At 37.1% G+C, this 18,321-nt stretch overlaps 1 protein-coding gene across 7 annotated transcripts in view; it reads right to left on the minus strand.

The window, feature by feature from the left end:
- The window catches only part of CPEB3 (cytoplasmic polyadenylation element binding protein 3), an 88,841-nt gene that overhangs the window by 17,939 nt on the left and 52,581 nt on the right, over positions 1 to 18,321 (minus strand). For 5 of the 7 annotated variants that reach the window (XM_051619417.1, XM_051619415.1, XM_051619413.1 and 2 more), the window contains exons 5-7: positions 16,179 to 16,202; positions 11,552 to 11,719; positions 9,674 to 9,763 (exon numbers count right to left, since the gene is read on the minus strand). In XM_051619417.1, the coding sequence (XP_051475377.1) occupies positions 9,674 to 9,763; positions 11,552 to 11,719; positions 16,179 to 16,202 (282 nt within the window). The remainder of the gene's footprint in view (positions 1 to 9,673; positions 9,764 to 11,551; positions 11,720 to 16,178; positions 16,203 to 18,321) is intronic. The other 2 variants (XM_051619414.1, XM_051619412.1) reach the window with 1 other exon arrangement.

Below are 18,321 nucleotides of genomic sequence, written 5' to 3' on the forward strand. Positions count from 1 at the left end.
TTCAGGGGAAGAAAGCAAAGGTCCAAAAATCCAAGCTATTTTTTAGTCAGTTATTTTTAACTTACAAAATTTGATATTGGGCTTTACAATATATTTCATTTTAAATTATAAGTTTTTCTTAACATTTATTTTCAAAGAAAGGAAACAGCACTTACTAGAGAGATGTGATACACAAAACACTTGGTACTGTTATGAAGAGTTTCATTCCAAGTAAAGAACATCAGTCCATAAGAGAAGATACCCAATGTCATTTACCTAGACCAAGCCAGCAACATACTTCCTGATTTTGTAGAATTGTAACTCTCCTGTGAAGCAGACAGATAATCTGCACTTCACAGTGAGGGAACTGTGCCTAGAGAGGAACTCAAGTTGCAAGACATTTCTTAAAACAGAATGCAGAGCTTCAGTGGTGGGCTTTGACTTTTCTTCTTTTCATCAAGTACTCAATTTGTTAATTGCTGCTGTGGTGTGTTACTGGTTAACAACTGGTTTAAATGTTCACTCACATGTGGATTGTTTCTTCGTTCTAGTTGCTCAAGTTTCTTGTCCTTATTGACTATCTAGAAAACATGCAGCTTGAAAAACTTTCCTTAATAATGGAAGGTTTTTCTAAAACTTGACTGCTTACTGTTGCAGAACAAAATTCTCTCTTAAAAAAAAAATTTCTGGTTAATTACAGTGTGCATTTTCAGAATGGTACGTTGTACAAAAATAATTACTGTTGGACCTAGCAGATTTCTAAAATGTTATGGGTTTCACTTTATATTATAATGCATATATGAATTTATAGAGAGGATGAGCTTGTAATGCATGGAATTATTACAGCTGAACAGGGGGCAGGAGCAGGGAACAACTTTAACTTTTTCACTGCTTTGAAAGTAGAATTTGGTGCTTCATAACTTATTAGCAAAAAGAAGACGTAGCACAAGCTATTAGCAAAGCACAAAGGATTATCAAGTCATCAGAGACCACTGTTCAAAGGACTGCTTTTATCCTGGAGCCCATAATACTTACAGATCCATCTATATATTTCCACTTATAAAACAAAAGGCAACATTTAATGAAAGGTGAAAGTATGGCAGGGTGGGGTGGGTATGTGGAAACCACAGTAAAGTCTACTTGACTTTGGTTAATGAGAGTCAGACAAATTTGACTTCCATTTGACAAAAGCAGTGTGGTTACTTCCTATAGGTAAATGATATATGGGCACTGTACACAAGTAAGTCTTACTGAAAAACCCCAGCCAATTATTTCAGCATCTGCCCAAACAAATTTACTGCAACAGTTAGTCCAGAAAGTAGATGCTTGGAATTTCTGTTTTAACAGAACCTACTGAATTGGACATTTGATTCAAAGCTTGTGATGATGAGTAAGTGATTAGTAGATGCATGAACCAGACTTCAAACAGCTGCTCTTTAGAATTTGGAAGCATCAATCCCCTTGAGACAAGCCTTAAATATCAAGTGTGACTTAACTCAGTGTACTCTTAATAAAATAAGATAGTTCGTGTAAAGTATAACAAATCCCACTGCAATCTTAACCCTTCCAGACAGTGAGAGAGAGAGAAAACAAACTGCCTCTTTAGTATATGACCAACAGAAAAGCATCTGAAGATGATGTATGGAAAGACTTCATTCTGGAAAGATAAAATTATGCAACTTGAACCTGTGACCTATAGTTTTCCATAAAGAGTCAGGAGGCTTATGAACAATAACTCTCAGTAGGTACAGATGCAATGTGTATAAACTTCAAAACTCTCCTCATCTAACACACTATCTAGCCCATCAGCCAAGGTGAAATGGAGAGGCCTTAGATAGAATTTAATAGACCAGTGATGCACAGACTGCAGTCTGTGGTACAGGCTTCCAAAGTATGCCTCCTGTAATTGCTACCAACCAATAAGGTCTTTTAGAAATATGAATTTTTACTGTGGGAAATTCAGGGCCTTTTGATGATACTGGCCATAGGACTGCTGACTGAGTTATGAGGCATCCCATCTTCTTTCAGTAATCTCTCAGTCCAACAGAAGTCTAGAATGTCATGCACTTTTGAATACAGTAAAACAACCTTCCATATTGACATCTCTGTTGCAAAAAAGGTATCCTGCCTCTATCAAAAACTACTGAACAGTCTGAATAGTTATGACTACAAAATTATTCTAGCAATTTATTACTAATGCTGCAAAATTAAGTTCCATGGTTAATTACAGTCAACCCCCTGATTATATAAACACTTTCCAATAGGGTCAGATATGAAAGAGGCTGGTTGACAGATGACAGAATTATCTGCACAGCTTTTTCTCTGGAACCTCTGGGGAGTAGCACATTAGTGAGGAAGAGTATGAAAACAAAGTGTTTCTCTAGCAAATTAGAAGTGCTGCCATGAGAAACTGTAGACTTGTATTCATCTTCAGATAACAAACACTAAAATCTTCATATGGCTAACAAGACTGACAGTAAAATTTATCATTTTAGCAATCTGCACTGGAAAAGTTACTCTAGAACTATCAGAGCCCTTGAATTCTGACTTTAGAGGCAAGAGAACTTTGCCTGCTTAAATGATCTGCTTGAGCAATAAAAAGGAACCTAGGTGATGGAGAACTACTGGATTTCTTTCCTGTATTGCACGCTGGCTCCAAATACATATTCCTTCTTCAGAAACCACAAAAGTTAGTCCTTCATCTGTCTGTTGTACACATACAACTATCCCAGTACACAGACATTGTATTATCCAATGTGATTTGACTGTTGATCCTAAAAGTGTTATTCACGTGAACAAAAGAACTACCAAAAATGCCAGTACACTGGTGGGTAACCAAGAATCTGAGGATGTACTCCAGCCAGAGATATCTTAAGAACTTTGAAGTCTTTGGAGGAAGAAAAGGGAAAAAAGAAGGGAAAAAAAAGTACACATAAACAAGGGTCCTATAAACTAAAAGTCAACCACAATTTTGTGAGAACATGACCCAAAAAAACCCCACAACAAAACCCAAACCCATGAGTAAATGAGGGATACATGTATTAGTAAGACAGATATCTAAATTTGGGCAACAGCCTTCTTATGTGTTATAGGCAGAAAATTATTTGGTCTAGTCCCATTACATAAAATCTCGCACAAGGCTACTCCATTTTGGATAATGTTTTACAGAGTGTTACCGAGCATGTGCAAGATCAATTCTTACAGAATAATAACTGAGAATAATTTAGAGCCACTATCAGTAATTGCAGCCCAACATCTGCCCCTCCCAACCCCATCTCCCAACACAAAATCAGCCTTTAAAAGGAGCCAATCCAGTAATTGTGGGTATTACATCAAATTTGTCATGTCTTGATTGGAAAAAGCTTTCTGACACCAGATAAGGAGAATAAAGAAGCGAAGAAAATAGGCAGAAATTAAAAATTTGGTGGTGGTGTTGTTTTGGTTTTTTTAATTAAGCTTTTTCTTTAATAGGAACGTTTGGTTTACACTAATGAGGAAGACAGAAGCTGCTAGGGTTGGATTCACTCTGCTTTATGACTTTGTACTAGAACCCAGACAACCAAATTTCTTTCTTGAATTCTACACCATCTTGTATAGTCCTGGCTCTCAAAACAAGGTTTTCATTAATAATCTGAACTACATTAGGAATATTTGGCTACAATAATCAAGTTCTTCTCACAATAAATAGCCTTTATTTTCTTATTTGGTTACTGTGGTCACAAGCAACTAGGAAGACTGACCAAAACACTTTACTACCAAACCCTGTGGAAACTAGAAATGCTGAGCCCCTTCTGAAGAGGCCTGGTCTTTCTTTAGGCATCAGAGGTTGCTGACTGAAGAAGGGTAAAAAAATGCTTGCTAAAAAATAGTAGTTTCTTCAAGGTTAAAAAAAAATAAATAAAAAATTATCTTTCTTTCTGAAAGAAAATAGCATTTGTTGAAAGCAAGGTGAAAGCTGGGAGAGAATAATCCTGCAAAGCCACTTCAGAATCAGATTTGTTCTGCCTGGGCTTGATTGCTAATTTTTTTTTTTTTTTTTTTTTTTAATTTTGCCTCACCAGATTCTTGTTTACTCCTAGAAAATGAAATTGTAAATGGCATAGTTCTAGGGACAGAGATTCTCTTAAATGAGGCAATCTCCTTGAATGCTCTTTGGTAACTGGCACAGCAGTCTCAAAACCAGACATTTTAAAATCATCAGTATTAGTGCACACGAGGAATCCTCAAACATTTTAGGACAAGACAGGAAACAGCATGAAGAGCATTACAAAGAGAGGCTTAAACAAAAGACCTTGAAAACCTAGAAGAAAACTCTATACAAAACTGACCTTAAGTTACACAGCTACAGAAGACCAGACTCCTATGTACTGCATTTTGCTACCACACATTTTGTGGATTACATTGATTTGGGATTACACTGCCCTGCTGTGGGAAGACACAGGGACTACAAATTATATACATGGCCTTAGATGTCAATGTGTAAAAGTGTCCAAGTGTGTGTTGGAACATAGATGAACAAAGCTTAAAAAAGATCTTGCATCTCTATTTGCCATATGATATATTTCTGGGTAAGGTCTGCAAGTTTCCATTCTAGCAAATATTATTATCATCTACTTCAGTTTTTAAAATACAAAAATTGGCTAGGGATTTTATGCTGGACTTCGGTAAAATGGTATTAGATTACTTAAGCCAAAGCTATTAATTTCAGTACAATAGATTCAGACAAACCAGATGCCTGCCTGTGTACATGGCTGATGATATTAGAATTATGACTCCATACTTTCTCCTTGCAACCATTCATTCTTGAATTAACCATGCAAATGGTCCATCCTCATCTATGAAATCAAGATCAGTCAGAAGACTGCCACCAACAGTGTCCCCATTTAACATTACCTAAGAGATCATCAGGAAAGGTTCTTACGCTCTGTCCCACTAGCTGTTTTAAATTAAAGCAAGAGAATCACTTCACAATGTTACTTTGTGCAACTCTACATACACTATTTTCTTCTGCAGGAGATCTTATTCACCCTTAATGTCGCCTGTGGAGCAGTAGGGATAAGCTTGCTTATTTTTACCAAATAACAGAAGAACAGGAAAAAGACAAGAGGATCAGGCTGCTGCACCACACCTCTAAATCACCTGTAAAGCCAAAGCATTCCTCCTGTTCCAAGCCCATCCTATCTTCAAGCTCTGCCATGCTTCATTTTCTCTATGTCTCATCTTCCTCCAAACATCAGTCTTCCGAAATTGAAATGAGAGGCAGACTTTTGCATATTTTTTGTCATTTTAAAATGTGTTTTGCAGTTTTTAGTGATTGCTAGAAAAATCATAGTTATCACAAAGAAAAATCAGCAAAGACATTTTAAAAAGTTGTTTCAAAGCTAGCAATCTGTTAAGAAAAATGAAAAGAATGCTTTTGAAACAGTTGGCACCATCTGTTTAGTAAAAAAGGAAAAAAATTCCTGTAGTTAGCATAAGCATCACTTAGCAGACCAGCAAGTAAGTAAAAAACCCATCAATTGATATTTCAGTAAAATATTAAATATCTGGATTTCGCCAGAGTGAAATAGACATTGTCATGGTAACATGCAACTATATTTTATAACATTCTTTGGCATGTACTTCATTATTTCTCAACATCTCCTAAGTACTAAAAAGTAGTTAGCCACAAACCACATTTAATTTTCCAAATTCTGTGGTGAAAGCCAAGTAAACACATTACCAGCTGGGCATCTGCTGGTCTGCACCAAGACCAACACATTGCATTTATAATTTTGCCAGTTCCATTACTAACATATCCAAACAGATGCCATCCAAAGGCTTTTCAGGCAATGGGAATGAATTGGCCTTATCCAGAAGCAAAGCATTAAAATCACCTCATGGATGACACCAACATAAAAACATAGTCTAAGCTTTACAGTGCATGAGGTAGAAAGAAATGTTGAGGCAGCCAAGAACTAGAAACATCAACCTCTTGTACACATTGTCAGCTGCTACCTGTTTCTCTTGCCCATAAGGTACACTTCCAGTGACAAAACGGCTGGGTGCCATTGGTCCCTCTTCTCTCAGCAACCTAACTACTGAACTCTCTGGCAACTGACACATCCTGTAAGGGCTGTTTGATCTATCAGATTGTTTGGGGATTGTTACTAGAATAACCAAAACTCAACCATTGACCAAGCAGATGGCTTTCCCAAAGAGATGCTCACAGTATATTCTGTGATGTCAGGCAAGACTCAGTAAGGATAATAAAAACCTAGAAAATCTGGTAAAACAGGAAAACATGGATAATATAGATAGTATAGATGTGCTTGAGAAATATGGTGCAGACATATCCTTGTTGATCTGCAGTTCCCCCAAGGTCCAAAATACCGGCATATTTGACACAACCACCTTATGTCCATCAGGTCCAGCACTAAACCTGAGGAAATGTGCCTAAGCAGACCCGTGGTAACATCATCCTGCTCTGGATGCCATATCCAGGAAAACAGGCTTTGTTCAAGCTCAGTGCTGAAGGAACGCTTCTGGACCTCATGTAGTCCTGAAAACAGCTGACACGCCATGACACCTAAGCTAGTCAACCATATCAACTAATAAATTAACTAATAAGGCTTGCTAGAACTGTCTACACATCTATGGCCTGCCCTGCCCACTAAACTAACCAGATAAAGCTCTTGGAGGGGTGCAGGATGGTGATGCATGTTCTTTAGACTGGTAAGCAACATTTTATTTTAATCTTTCAGATTTCATGATTGATCAGATAAGCCATGGCTAATAGTTCCTGCAGCCTGTTGTTCCTAGCTCTCAGAATATCAACAAAGTGCTCTTTATGTAGTGCAACTATAGGAAATTCATATATTGCATCAACACAGTAAACATTCCACAAATTCAACCTGTAAGGAGATACTGGAAGTCTGTATTAATACACACAGGGACATCATCAGCTGGATGGAACTCTGAAGACAGGAAACCATGATGTAAAACTGCCCCAGTGCAAAACTCAGCTGACTGTGCTGACCCACGGCATCAACTATTGATGTTGTCTGCTCCAAACCTCTAACTGAATGCTTATCAAAGCCAACAAACAAAAAAATATTGAACTTTGTTATAAGTCCAGACACTGCCCACTGGTCTGACCCTACAGACACAAAGGAGTAATTAAAAAGGCTATCCATCAAAAGGACACTAAAGTTTGTCTGGAGGTGATGGCATAATTTCAGAAAGAGGAAGGTTCAATTTTACTGCCAGTGGAGCACATGCAAGTAGGTGGGAGAAGCCTTGGATGTCAAACTTTATTAATGTGTGAACAAAGATTAGCCTTCATATCATCCCCACTGCATTCCAACATTCCATTTTTCTTCTTTCCCTATGAGATTTCTAGCATATGAAAAACAACTCATTCTCTGCTCTATAATTGAATTTGTTTCAGTTTTTTTGGACTTGTTTTCCATTTGAAAGAATGATATTCAAAATGCCAGAGAATTTACAGATTGGTAATGCAACATGGAAGAGAAGGTATCCTGAAAATGGGAGAAAACAGTTGAATTCATGGCAGCTGAATAAGTCATATCACTTAATTTTGTACCAAGCATAATTTAAATTATCTCTTTTCATTTCACTGTTGTTGGTTTTTTTTAAAGAAATGCATGATAATGCATCAAAACAGCTTAAAATATGAAAGTATAAAAAAAGTACTTAATTTTAGTTCTAAAGGCACTTCTAATGAAAAACAGCAGTGGATACATTCTATTTGGTGCATCTGTCAGTGACTCCATAATATCTTTGGAAAATAAGTACTCTAGAACAAAAAGCTGTGAGAAAAATTGTAATACACATACAAACTTTACCCTTTGACTCCTGGTAATAACATTCTGTCTTCTATGCAGATGCTACCTATATGGGATCATAGTAAATAAAGTACATTTGACCTGCCAAGCTTAACATGACTGTAAATGAATCTCAAAGATAGGAATGCAAGATGTATGATGCTGCAGCCCTGATTGATAACTAAGAAGTCAGTTATAAATAAATCTGGAACAGTTGGGATTGACTGTTGTTTAGCACTTTCAGACAGATATTCAGGGCAACTGGCAGTGGCTTTGAAAGCTGTTTCCTGTATTAGAATCATGACAAAAATAGAAGTGAGGCTGCATTCCCTTGGTGTCTGCTAAAATAGATCTTACTAAAAAATGTTTTTACAAGTTTGACAAGGCATAACTAGTCCACTGTCTAATACAGGACAAAATATTAATTGGAAGTCCCATGTTGATCTACCATGGATAGTTATTTATTGAATTAATAAGCAGCAGCAAGTGGAGAGTACTAGGAGATATCAGGAAAAAAAGATAAGGTAATTTTACAATTTTTTTTATTTATTTATTTTGCAAGTGAAGGCGCAGTCAGCCAGAAAGACCTTCAAGACTTTAAAAAATAAAATAAAAAGGGAAAATAATATATTTTACTGACTGTCCTTAGGAATATATGGGGGGGTTGAACTCTGAGGTGTTTTGTTGCTCATTTTGGTTTTTTTTTGGTTGGTTTGTTTTGGTTTTATATTCAAGAACAGATGTTGTATAATGACTACTGACAGCAAGGTTGAGTTGTGAAAATAGAACAGGAAAAAAGGAGCATGTAGGGGTTTTGTACAGTGTTCAAGTGCCTCCAATACTGTTTACAGGGCAAGCATTTGTTGGTTATCTCACGTCCAGCACTTAAGCTTCCAGATAAACTTAAGTTGGCTTTTATTTGTTTGCTTTTTACAGTAAAAATATATCTATCAACATACTGTAGGATTAGCTACAGAACATTACATTGTTCTGCCAAAATAAATCAGTGGCCTTAATGAGCAATTATGAGCCTTCAGGGTCAGTGAGAATAGAAAATCTTAACAGAGAGATCAGAAATTCTGTGTATTAACTCCGTGCTACCATTTCAGATCATGAGTGAATTCCCACACTATATGCAAGACTGTGCATGTGACTGAGAACAGCACATATAGAGTATAATATAAAATCACAGGAAAGACTAGGATAAAGTAAGAGCAATTTGATTTAGCCAAGTAACTCTCCCAAACAGGTTTCCCATAAGCTGTTCTTTGTCAACCACAACAGCTCTGCATTTTGCTGACAGATAGGAATCTGCCCCACCTGCACACACTCTAAACCACCCTGAACGGAATCAGCTCCAACACAGCAGCTCTGAGGGGCCAGGCAGCCTCCTCCCAGCCTTGTGCGCTGCTGGGGTTCAGCACCCAGCCCTGATGCAGACCTCGTGGTTCTGAGAGAGATCACAGCTTCTTGACTCAGAATACACCCAAAGCAGATTCGTGCTTCTCTACAAAATACTGTGTACCCAATCCACCACTGACTTCTAGCTATTATTCCTATATGCATATTCTACAGCATGCAAATTGCAACAGAATCAGCACTAGGAAATATCTGCAACTTGCCTTCTAAAGTAAGCCTAAAATAAAAATTAAGGGATGAATCAAGGACTTCAAGCTTGCTGAAGAAATACACATACAGGACCACATTTCAGTCACTGAATTGTGTTTTTTCATCGTGACAACTGCTGAAAATATCCTCATTGAAAGAGATAAAATAGGTCATAAATATTCCTTTGTAATGGATTGCCACATTGCAGACAGCTTCCTTTTACCAGAACAACCTGCATAAATGTATTTTAAACTAATTACCTTTAGGTGGAAAATATGACTTGCTTTCAGCTTTGTGAGGCCAGTCCACCACAAGAGGTCCAAACCTACGAAAGCTGGCAGTGATCTCATCTACAAAAAACAAATGAGGTACCTTAGAGAGAATCTGAAGACTGACAGTGGCAAGGTAAAAGTTCTTTAAAAAAAAAACAAAACCCACCGGATTATTTTCTACACCTATTAAGAAAAGTGAAAACTGCAATAATGTACATAAAGGACACCTAAATATTCTTTCACATCTGCGCTATACATGGCTGCTTAAAAAAGTATTTTACATTCCACTAACACAAGTTTGCAGCAGGATGAAATGCAAGCATGATCTATCAGAAGTGAATATGCTTCAGCTGTGGTCTATTTCTAATTATAGCCACAAAGCAGGGTCAGATGCAGCCACATGGGACTGACGGAGGAGCTGCATGTCAGCATGGCCATTCCTTGTAGCGTGCCCTAGGAAGCAGGCTGCATCAGGTCATGCGGCTGTGGGGATTGCACCTTCCTCAGTCCCCTCTGGAAATCTGCTTTCAATTACCAAGTTACTTCTTTGCCTTATAAGCATCATTTTCAAAATACTGTGGAACACTGACCTCAAACTATTCTTGTAGGACAATTTTGGTTTACATGCAAATACTTCAGAAAAAGAAGTGGTTTATGTTTTTTTTTTTTAATATATTTTTTTTTTCAATGCATTTGTCTATTTTAAGGATTAAATTCATTTAAAATTGTGTCTAATGTGATGATAGATCAGAGCAAAATCCATCAGAAGAAGAGTCTGAAAACAAAGGCAGTGGTTTTCCAATTTTTTGATTGCTGTTTCAGATATGTCTGGTTTATCTGATCCCATGATCCATATTTTTCAAGTGACTTAGAGATCCAAAATGTATTTGATAACTCATGAGCATGTTGCTGGAGTAGACCTCTCATAGAAGAGAAGAGCAGCTCCCAAATGGCCATGTTACTGCCTTGCAGGATAGGTTGGGCATATATTTTAATTCTGAGTCACATCAGTTCTATCTGTTGGTAGGCTGGTTCTTACAGCTGGGCATTCAGATTACCCAGCAGTCCCTGCATCAACAGTTATGCATCTCATGTGACATGGGAACTACGTTTGAGGTGTTTGTGAACCACAGATTGATAGCTCATACTATCTCATTAAAATTGCATGTGGTTTCAGAGACCCCTCTCTTTTCATTAGAAGGCATCCTCAAATTCCCTTTGTATGCCAGTTGAAGTTAGATAATAGATTCTGGCTCTAACATGAAAAATACACTAAAAACAGTCATGATTTTGGTTGAGGGGAGGGGGGCAGAGACCCACAAGTAGAGTAGATACTGAGATTGAGAAAAAACCTGACCATCCCTACTAAGCTGGTTACTATTTTGTAGCCATAGTAATTGCCCTACATTTGCCAACTGAACACTGCATAAATGCTGGGTATAAGAGCCGATTAATTAAAGCCAAATTAATTTTGTTAAGGACTGTATCAAAAAAGTCCTTAAAGTCAACCACATCTTTTAGAGAGAACAGGGAAAGACTACGGAGGAGTGACAGTGCACACTACTTCCCTTTTTCAGCTTTGAGCACTTTACATAGGTGGGCACGTATGCTGCTGTTGCAGATTAGAAGACCTGCTGTGCAGGGATTTCTGTTCCCATCTCTTCTGTTCTACAGTACAAAATAACATCAAGTAAATTCTCAGGTGTTGCAGAGGTGGTGGTAGTTGCTTGTTTTAAATAATGCCACAAGCACTACAAGCAACATACCTGGGAAAATACTTTTGTTTTTTATGAAAATCTGACCTTTTAAAAGTAATTATATGAAAGCCAATTCCAACATCTCACCAGTGTAACTAATTTACAGTACCTTCATCAATGTCAGGAGGAAGACCTCCAACAAACACCTTTCTAGAATAGCGTTCCACTCTTTCACCATTCTGACAGCGTGTTGGAGAGCTGAGACCCGATGATAAAGACTGATCACCATGGCCGTCGTCTAGGAAGCCATCTTCAAAAGGAAAGAGTGAAGACCGACCTGCAACAGATTTTGTAGTATCTATAGTTAACACTATTTCCTAGAAAATTAAATATTTCAATAAAGACCATATATTTTCCTTTACTGCTTTGCTTTAACAGAATTTGCATTAGAGGGTCCAGCTATCCAAATTATATTAATTAGTATTGCTTCTGTTTTTCCAAGACTGTATTATCCTTACAGACAGTAAACCTAATTTAGCTTAAAACCAACCCTTGCAAATGGCTAGCAATAAAAACCAGTAAGTTATCTTATAAGACTGTGTGTCATAGCTAAAGAAAGAACTTTTGAAAAATTTAACTTTCAAACCGATTCTTAAAGATTTAAATCTTCCATAACAGATCTTGAAGGAATTATCTTAAAAAGCAGATCCCTGAAGCCATTTCACTGCAGAGCAGGACAGCCTCCCTCAGAGTGCTTTCCAGGGTTCTAAACACACCGGCTGCATCACTTCCTCCTCCAGTGAATGCAGGCCCAGTGTGAGTGGAGGGGAAACAGCAAAATAAAGATAGAAAAGCTTTGTATTGTAGATATGAAGAAATAAGCTTAGCTAACAAAAATTAAAATAAAAATGAAGTCTCATTAAATAAACCACAAAAAACTTGCAACAAAAAAGCTGTTAGCTAGGACTAACAAGTACAGATGTCAAGCTGTTCCTCGGTGTTAAAACTCCTTTTCAGTAGTTAACAAGAAGAAACATAAATGGATGCTACTCAGTTTGTTAATGAAAAGTAAAGAATTTATTTGTGATCATCTGATGCAATTAACTTGTTACTATTACTAACAAAATTACTACAGGGGCAAGGAGAAAAATCAAGATATGCAGAGGGACACTAGTCAGAAAAATGTATTCACTGAAAATATCAGTAATAGTCTTCAGCTGTAAAGGATAGATTACAAAAAGAAGTAGGAATGCTATATATGGAAAACAAGCTGATGAACAAAAACCATGAAAATTTTCCAACTGACAACACCAGCCTGATTTTTTTTATAATCACCTGGGACGAGAAAAGACTTGATTAGAAAGAATATATTGAATGTACAACCCTGACAGAGATCACAGATACAAAAGTCCTCTGTATCTTACTGTGCTTCTAAGCACCAACATAACAAAACCAGAGTAAATGCCACAGAGAAGGATTCAGAGATGTTACTCTTCAAAGTCTACTATAACTGGTTCCAGGAATGGTGGGTTTAGAGCAAAAAACAGGAAAGACTATTGAATATTCCATTAATAACAAACAGGTCATGCACATACATAAACATACGCATTTCAGCATAAAAGAAAACACATGCATGAGAGAAATAATAATCAGGAAGGCTGAAATATCAAATCAGAAAACCCAATGAAAAGTTGGAAATTTGAAAATATCCATAAGAGAATGACATTACTAAAACTAAATAATATTTTAATTCCCACCCCCACAGCTGCTTGTAAAAAAATAAAACAAACACAAGCCATTAGTGGAAGTTGACATATCAAATTAGTAGATAGTAGAATAAGGTATTCAACTAAAATACTTGTCTACAGAGGGGGCTAGATAAGTGCCTGCTTCTGAAGGAAATAATAAAATTCACAGCAGCCTAGAAAGCAAGATGTCACCTCTTACGCCGGATGCTTGACAGTTTGCAAGCACTGCACTCAGCTAAATGCAAAAGATGATCTAAAACTCTATGAGGTATACAGCTAAAATATGCAAAGCATATAGACAAGGGAATAGAGAATGACTGTTCACTGTCTCTTCCAGTAAGGGGAAACTGAAATGCATTGAGCACCATCAGTACATGGCAAAGCTGAAAGCAATTCCAGCTGTGGAACCCATTGCTACAGGCTCTTTAGGATGCTGAAAAGTTTACACTGGTTCAGAAAAGGGAATGAGCAAGCACAGGAGAAAAAACCCATTCTGAAGCAATAAATATTGAGACATCACCTCAAGAAAACCCCAGAGGCAGATATCTGGGAGAGTATTATGGGAACTCATCACTAAATGCCCTGTTTTTATACTCCTGCACCTATCCCCTGGCATCTGAGTTGACAGTGTGGCAGAACAGACCGTATGCTGATTTTCCATAACTGTGCTTATATCTGTACCTCAAAACCTGGTTGCAAAAGTTAAAAACAACATACCAAAAAGAACACGACTCAACAGCTCTAAGTGTGGTAGCTGCAAACAAATGCTCCCCTCTTAAAGAAAATAGGGGATCAAGTAGAGAACTGACAGGTTATGGCAAGCCCCAAAAAAATCTGACAAAATTTCTCACTGAAGATGCTTAGTCACAGAGACAGAATCAAACACTAATTAAAATATCTAAATATAACAAATGGGAAATTAGTCTCTGCGCAGATTCACCTCTGGGTAGTCTGCGTATTACCACAATGCAAATGGTAAAAACAAGAACAGTGAGGGACGTGTGAGAACATTCGAGAAACAACACATCATTTTTTGACAGACTATTGTAGAATTTACTTTTTTCTTAAGGTTAAGAAAGCTCAAAACAACATTATAAAATTCAAGGTAATGTAAAAGAATTAGTATCTCAGACTTCAATATTGTATTTATAAGACAAGTCACAAAATCCCTAACATTAATGACAAGACACACACACACAGATCTACTTGTTACTATAGAAAAGCCTGATTTTCACATGGAAAACAACTATTATACAGTAAAACATGCCTTTTGGTAAAAAAATAATTCTAAAAGTCCAGCACATTCAGAACCTGTTTGCCCTGTTCAGTCACCACTACAATTTGCATAAAACAGCTTACACTGTATTTATCACAATTCCTACATTACTGTATTTTACTTCTACAAGCAAACATGACTTTTTGCAAGGGCATGTAGTGATAGGACAAGGGGTAACAGTTTTAAATTGAAAGAGGGTAGATTTAGAGTAGATATTAGTAGGAAATTCTTTCCTGTGTGGTTGGTGAGACACTGGAACAGGCTTGCCCAGTGAGGCTGTGAATGCCCCCTCCCTGGAAGTGTTCAGGGCCAGGTTGGATGCAGCCTTGAGCAATCTGGTCTAGCAGAAGGTGTCCCTGCCCATGGCAGGGGGGTTGGAATTAGATGATCTTTAACCCAAACCATTCTATAATTCTATGAGTTGCAAGAAGTTAATAGTGTCCAACTGATTCCCACTTCCTTCCCTACTTTGGTGCCATTTGATCAACCTGGGAACACCTGCCACAATCTTAAAGTGAAATTAAACAGTGTTCACATGCACAGTGAGTATACAATACTCTATTTCCATTTGTTTCAGTACCATAAGAGCACTGAAAAAGTGTAACTATTGGATACTTTCAACATCCATTAATAATAGCCTGTTCTCTGGAGACAGGGGAAAATAGGAAGTTTGTGGAGAAAACATAAATATTTTATTTTAGCTATCAAATAAACACTAAACCAGTCAGCTTTGAACAAAGGCAGCTCAAATTCTGTATTATAAACTGTGCTAGTACAGCCTGCACAGCCTCAATCTATATGTATGTGCAAACTACAAGTTACTTACACACTACCGTGTATATTGTATGGCTGTGTTTGTCTCCAAGCTTCTCCATAAACATGATGCAATTTCTACACTTTGAAAAGGAAGCAATGTCACATGCACAACTTTCACAGAACATACGTGAAAAAGAAGGTAAAATGTTTAATTCCAAAGTACCCCAACCGGATGGCGCTGCTCAACTCCAACTGTTAAAAGCTGAAATCTTCACAGTTATTTTCTCAATTAAAAACAGTCTGCATAAGCTACAGCACCATACATAAATTTAAGGTACATTAGTAGCTTTCTTGGCAATCAGCAAGCTTGCTATTGTCCATGTTTATTTCTTTCTCAGAATAAATTTACATGCAGCACTGTACATATGTGAAATGTTCTCAGTCTGCTTGTAGTTTCTAAGGGTTGCCTATGAAAAAATACAGTGTGCTCAAATGTTGTATTTTTTACATTATTACCAACATTCACTGCTGAGGACAGTTATTAGCATTGGTATTCACAATGTTCTATCCAAGGCAATCCATGTAATACTCAAGTGTGATATTCAATGAATGGTGTTTCATCTAAGAAAAAGGTATTTTTTAAATGTTCAGTGCAGTAGTTAAACATTGGAGTCCTACCAAGAAAAAAAATATGACCTGAAAACAATCTTTTTATTGGAACACTATGCATTAGAAGTCGTAAGTATGTGTCATGAAAGAGTCTTTACGTTCAACCATCCTACAGTTCACTAGTCACGGCAACCCACTTCCCAAGTTATCAGCACAACATCATCATTGCTTTCAGCTGCTATTTAAAAGGGAGATGTTTTGCAAATGAAGAGTATGAGATTGATTTATACAAAGCAACTCATCAACCAAATAATGGTAAAATTGGTAACATCACCTTATCATAAGAGAACTAAAATATTTATTTCTCCCACTATTCAGCAAACAAAACATGTAGTAAATACTTTTACCTCTTCTCCGCCCATAGCTCCTGGCTGCATGTAAACACAGAAGAAAAATGTCGGTACAGCTGTCATTAGATTTAGCTCCAAAAGCTTCTCCTCTTTTTCCCCTCCCACCATGAAGAAGAAAAAGACATTAAAAAAGTGCAAGATGAAATTCAAACAACCCCAGACAAGAGAAAAAGTTTGAAGATGACACAGCCAGGGGGAGGGGGGAAAAAAAAAAAAAAAAAAGAGAGAAAAAAAAAAGGAACATACCTGCTGTGCAAGTTTTTACATAGCAAAGGTATCAAAAAATCAGGCATATCAGACTTACAGTACTATGAAATAATAATTTAGGATTATGGTTTTAAGAGGCAATAAACATCATCAACAGTAATCCTAATTAAAATAATTATTTTTGCATTTTATTAATTAGTTGTGGACAACATGTTTTCCAATTATGTTTCAATTTAAATAATTAACCATCTGTAAATACTAAAATACAAACTCAATAGCCATTATCTTCAGATGAATAAAACCAGATTGACAAAACATCTTTATAGCTACCAGAATTAATACAGCATTTCAAGGAGACATGCATAAATGGCAAAATGGACAATATTGTACAAGTGTAGAAGCATATTTTGTGACATAATATGAAATGCAAAAAGCAGCATTTTTTAATCTGAAATTTCAGAATACCAGAAAATAATCTGGGTAACAGTATCTTCTACACAGGGACTTCACTCTATCACAAAAGTTATCTGTGGTCTTCCAAGGTAATCCAATGTAGGTTAGGTATCAGGTGGAGTTTTTCAAGAGAAAGTAAACTTTTGCAATAGGTAATAAAGCCTTGCTTTGTTTTTTTCTCTCTTAATTGCAATACTGTTTGTGTTCCTTCTCCTTCCCAACCCCATCTCTTATTTCCAAAACTAAAACAATGCCCTACACACCCAGGTTTTAGGTGTGATTTCCTTAGGTCTCCATACAATCTCCCTTAGCCTACTTCCATATCCCAAAACTTTCCATTCTTCCCATTTTTCTATTTCCATCTTCAAAAGCATCCCGAGGTGTCCCACCGTACCCTTCTGCTTTCCCTACCTACTTTTCTTTGGCCAGCAACCACATGACAGATCAGTTGTAGCTAGCTGAGAACCCATGTGCTGACTGGTCCCCTAGCTGTCCCCTCTGAGGAGCATCAGGGGTGACCCAGGGCAAGGCTGATCCTCCTTCAGCACAGGCACTGGTAGCCTCTCTTGTACTCAAGTAGCTTCTTCCAGAAGCCCTGAAGAAATAGGATCTCAGACACCATAATACCTATGCCTTTTTCCCCCACCATCCATGATGCCACAAAAGAGCAACTAAATGGGTGTTTCATTAGGGGGGGATTAAAAAAAAATTAAGAGCTATGATGAAGAACAGTTTCACAATTTTTGTTTAACATAAAGACAGTAGAAGCTCTTTGTGAGAACAACTGTTCAGCCACAACGAGGTAGTTGGTAAGGCCTGAAACAGACTGTGCTCCTCGCACAGCAAGGTGGAATTAATTCTAAAGCTGGCTTTGCAGCAAGAATAAAATTAATCCTCCTCCTTCCTAGTTACTGCTAAAGCCATATTTCATTACTTATGTTGGCAAAGAATCACTGTCAGACCTCATGTAGGAAGTTCTTATCTTGCTGAATGCCCATACACCAAAAAATAAGCATCTATAAAGGTACAGCTATCAACATGATTTGAGAGTAAGCTATTTGAAAGGGGTTTCACAATGAATGCTCCCAATCTAAAAATTAAGTAAAGAAGCATTGCTTTAGTATGAGAGGAAAAAAGACTTCTGTGTTTCTTTTTAAGAACAGAAAGCTTTATGTTCTTAAGAGTAAACATTTACACTCTGAACAAGATAATAGTACACAATGGCAGAAATCTACCACAGACTTAAGCACATTTTAGAGTAACCTATTGCCATTCATCACACTTCTGTGTTATACTGCACTGCATATGAATTTTATCTTATATATGCACTCACGTACATAATCTTTATGTCTATTAAAAAGTTTTACTGAAGGTGTATTGACAATTGCCTGTAAATTCTAGCAGGAAAATAGCACAATCCACTTAAACAGGAAGACAGCCTAGTCAGCATTTGCTGATTAAAAAATATTGCATCACATTT

Source organism: Apus apus, chromosome 4, assembly GCF_020740795.1.
Source record: "Apus apus isolate bApuApu2 chromosome 4, bApuApu2.pri.cur, whole genome shotgun sequence".
In the NCBI taxonomy this organism is placed as follows: domain Eukaryota; kingdom Metazoa; phylum Chordata; class Aves; order Apodiformes; family Apodidae; genus Apus; species Apus apus.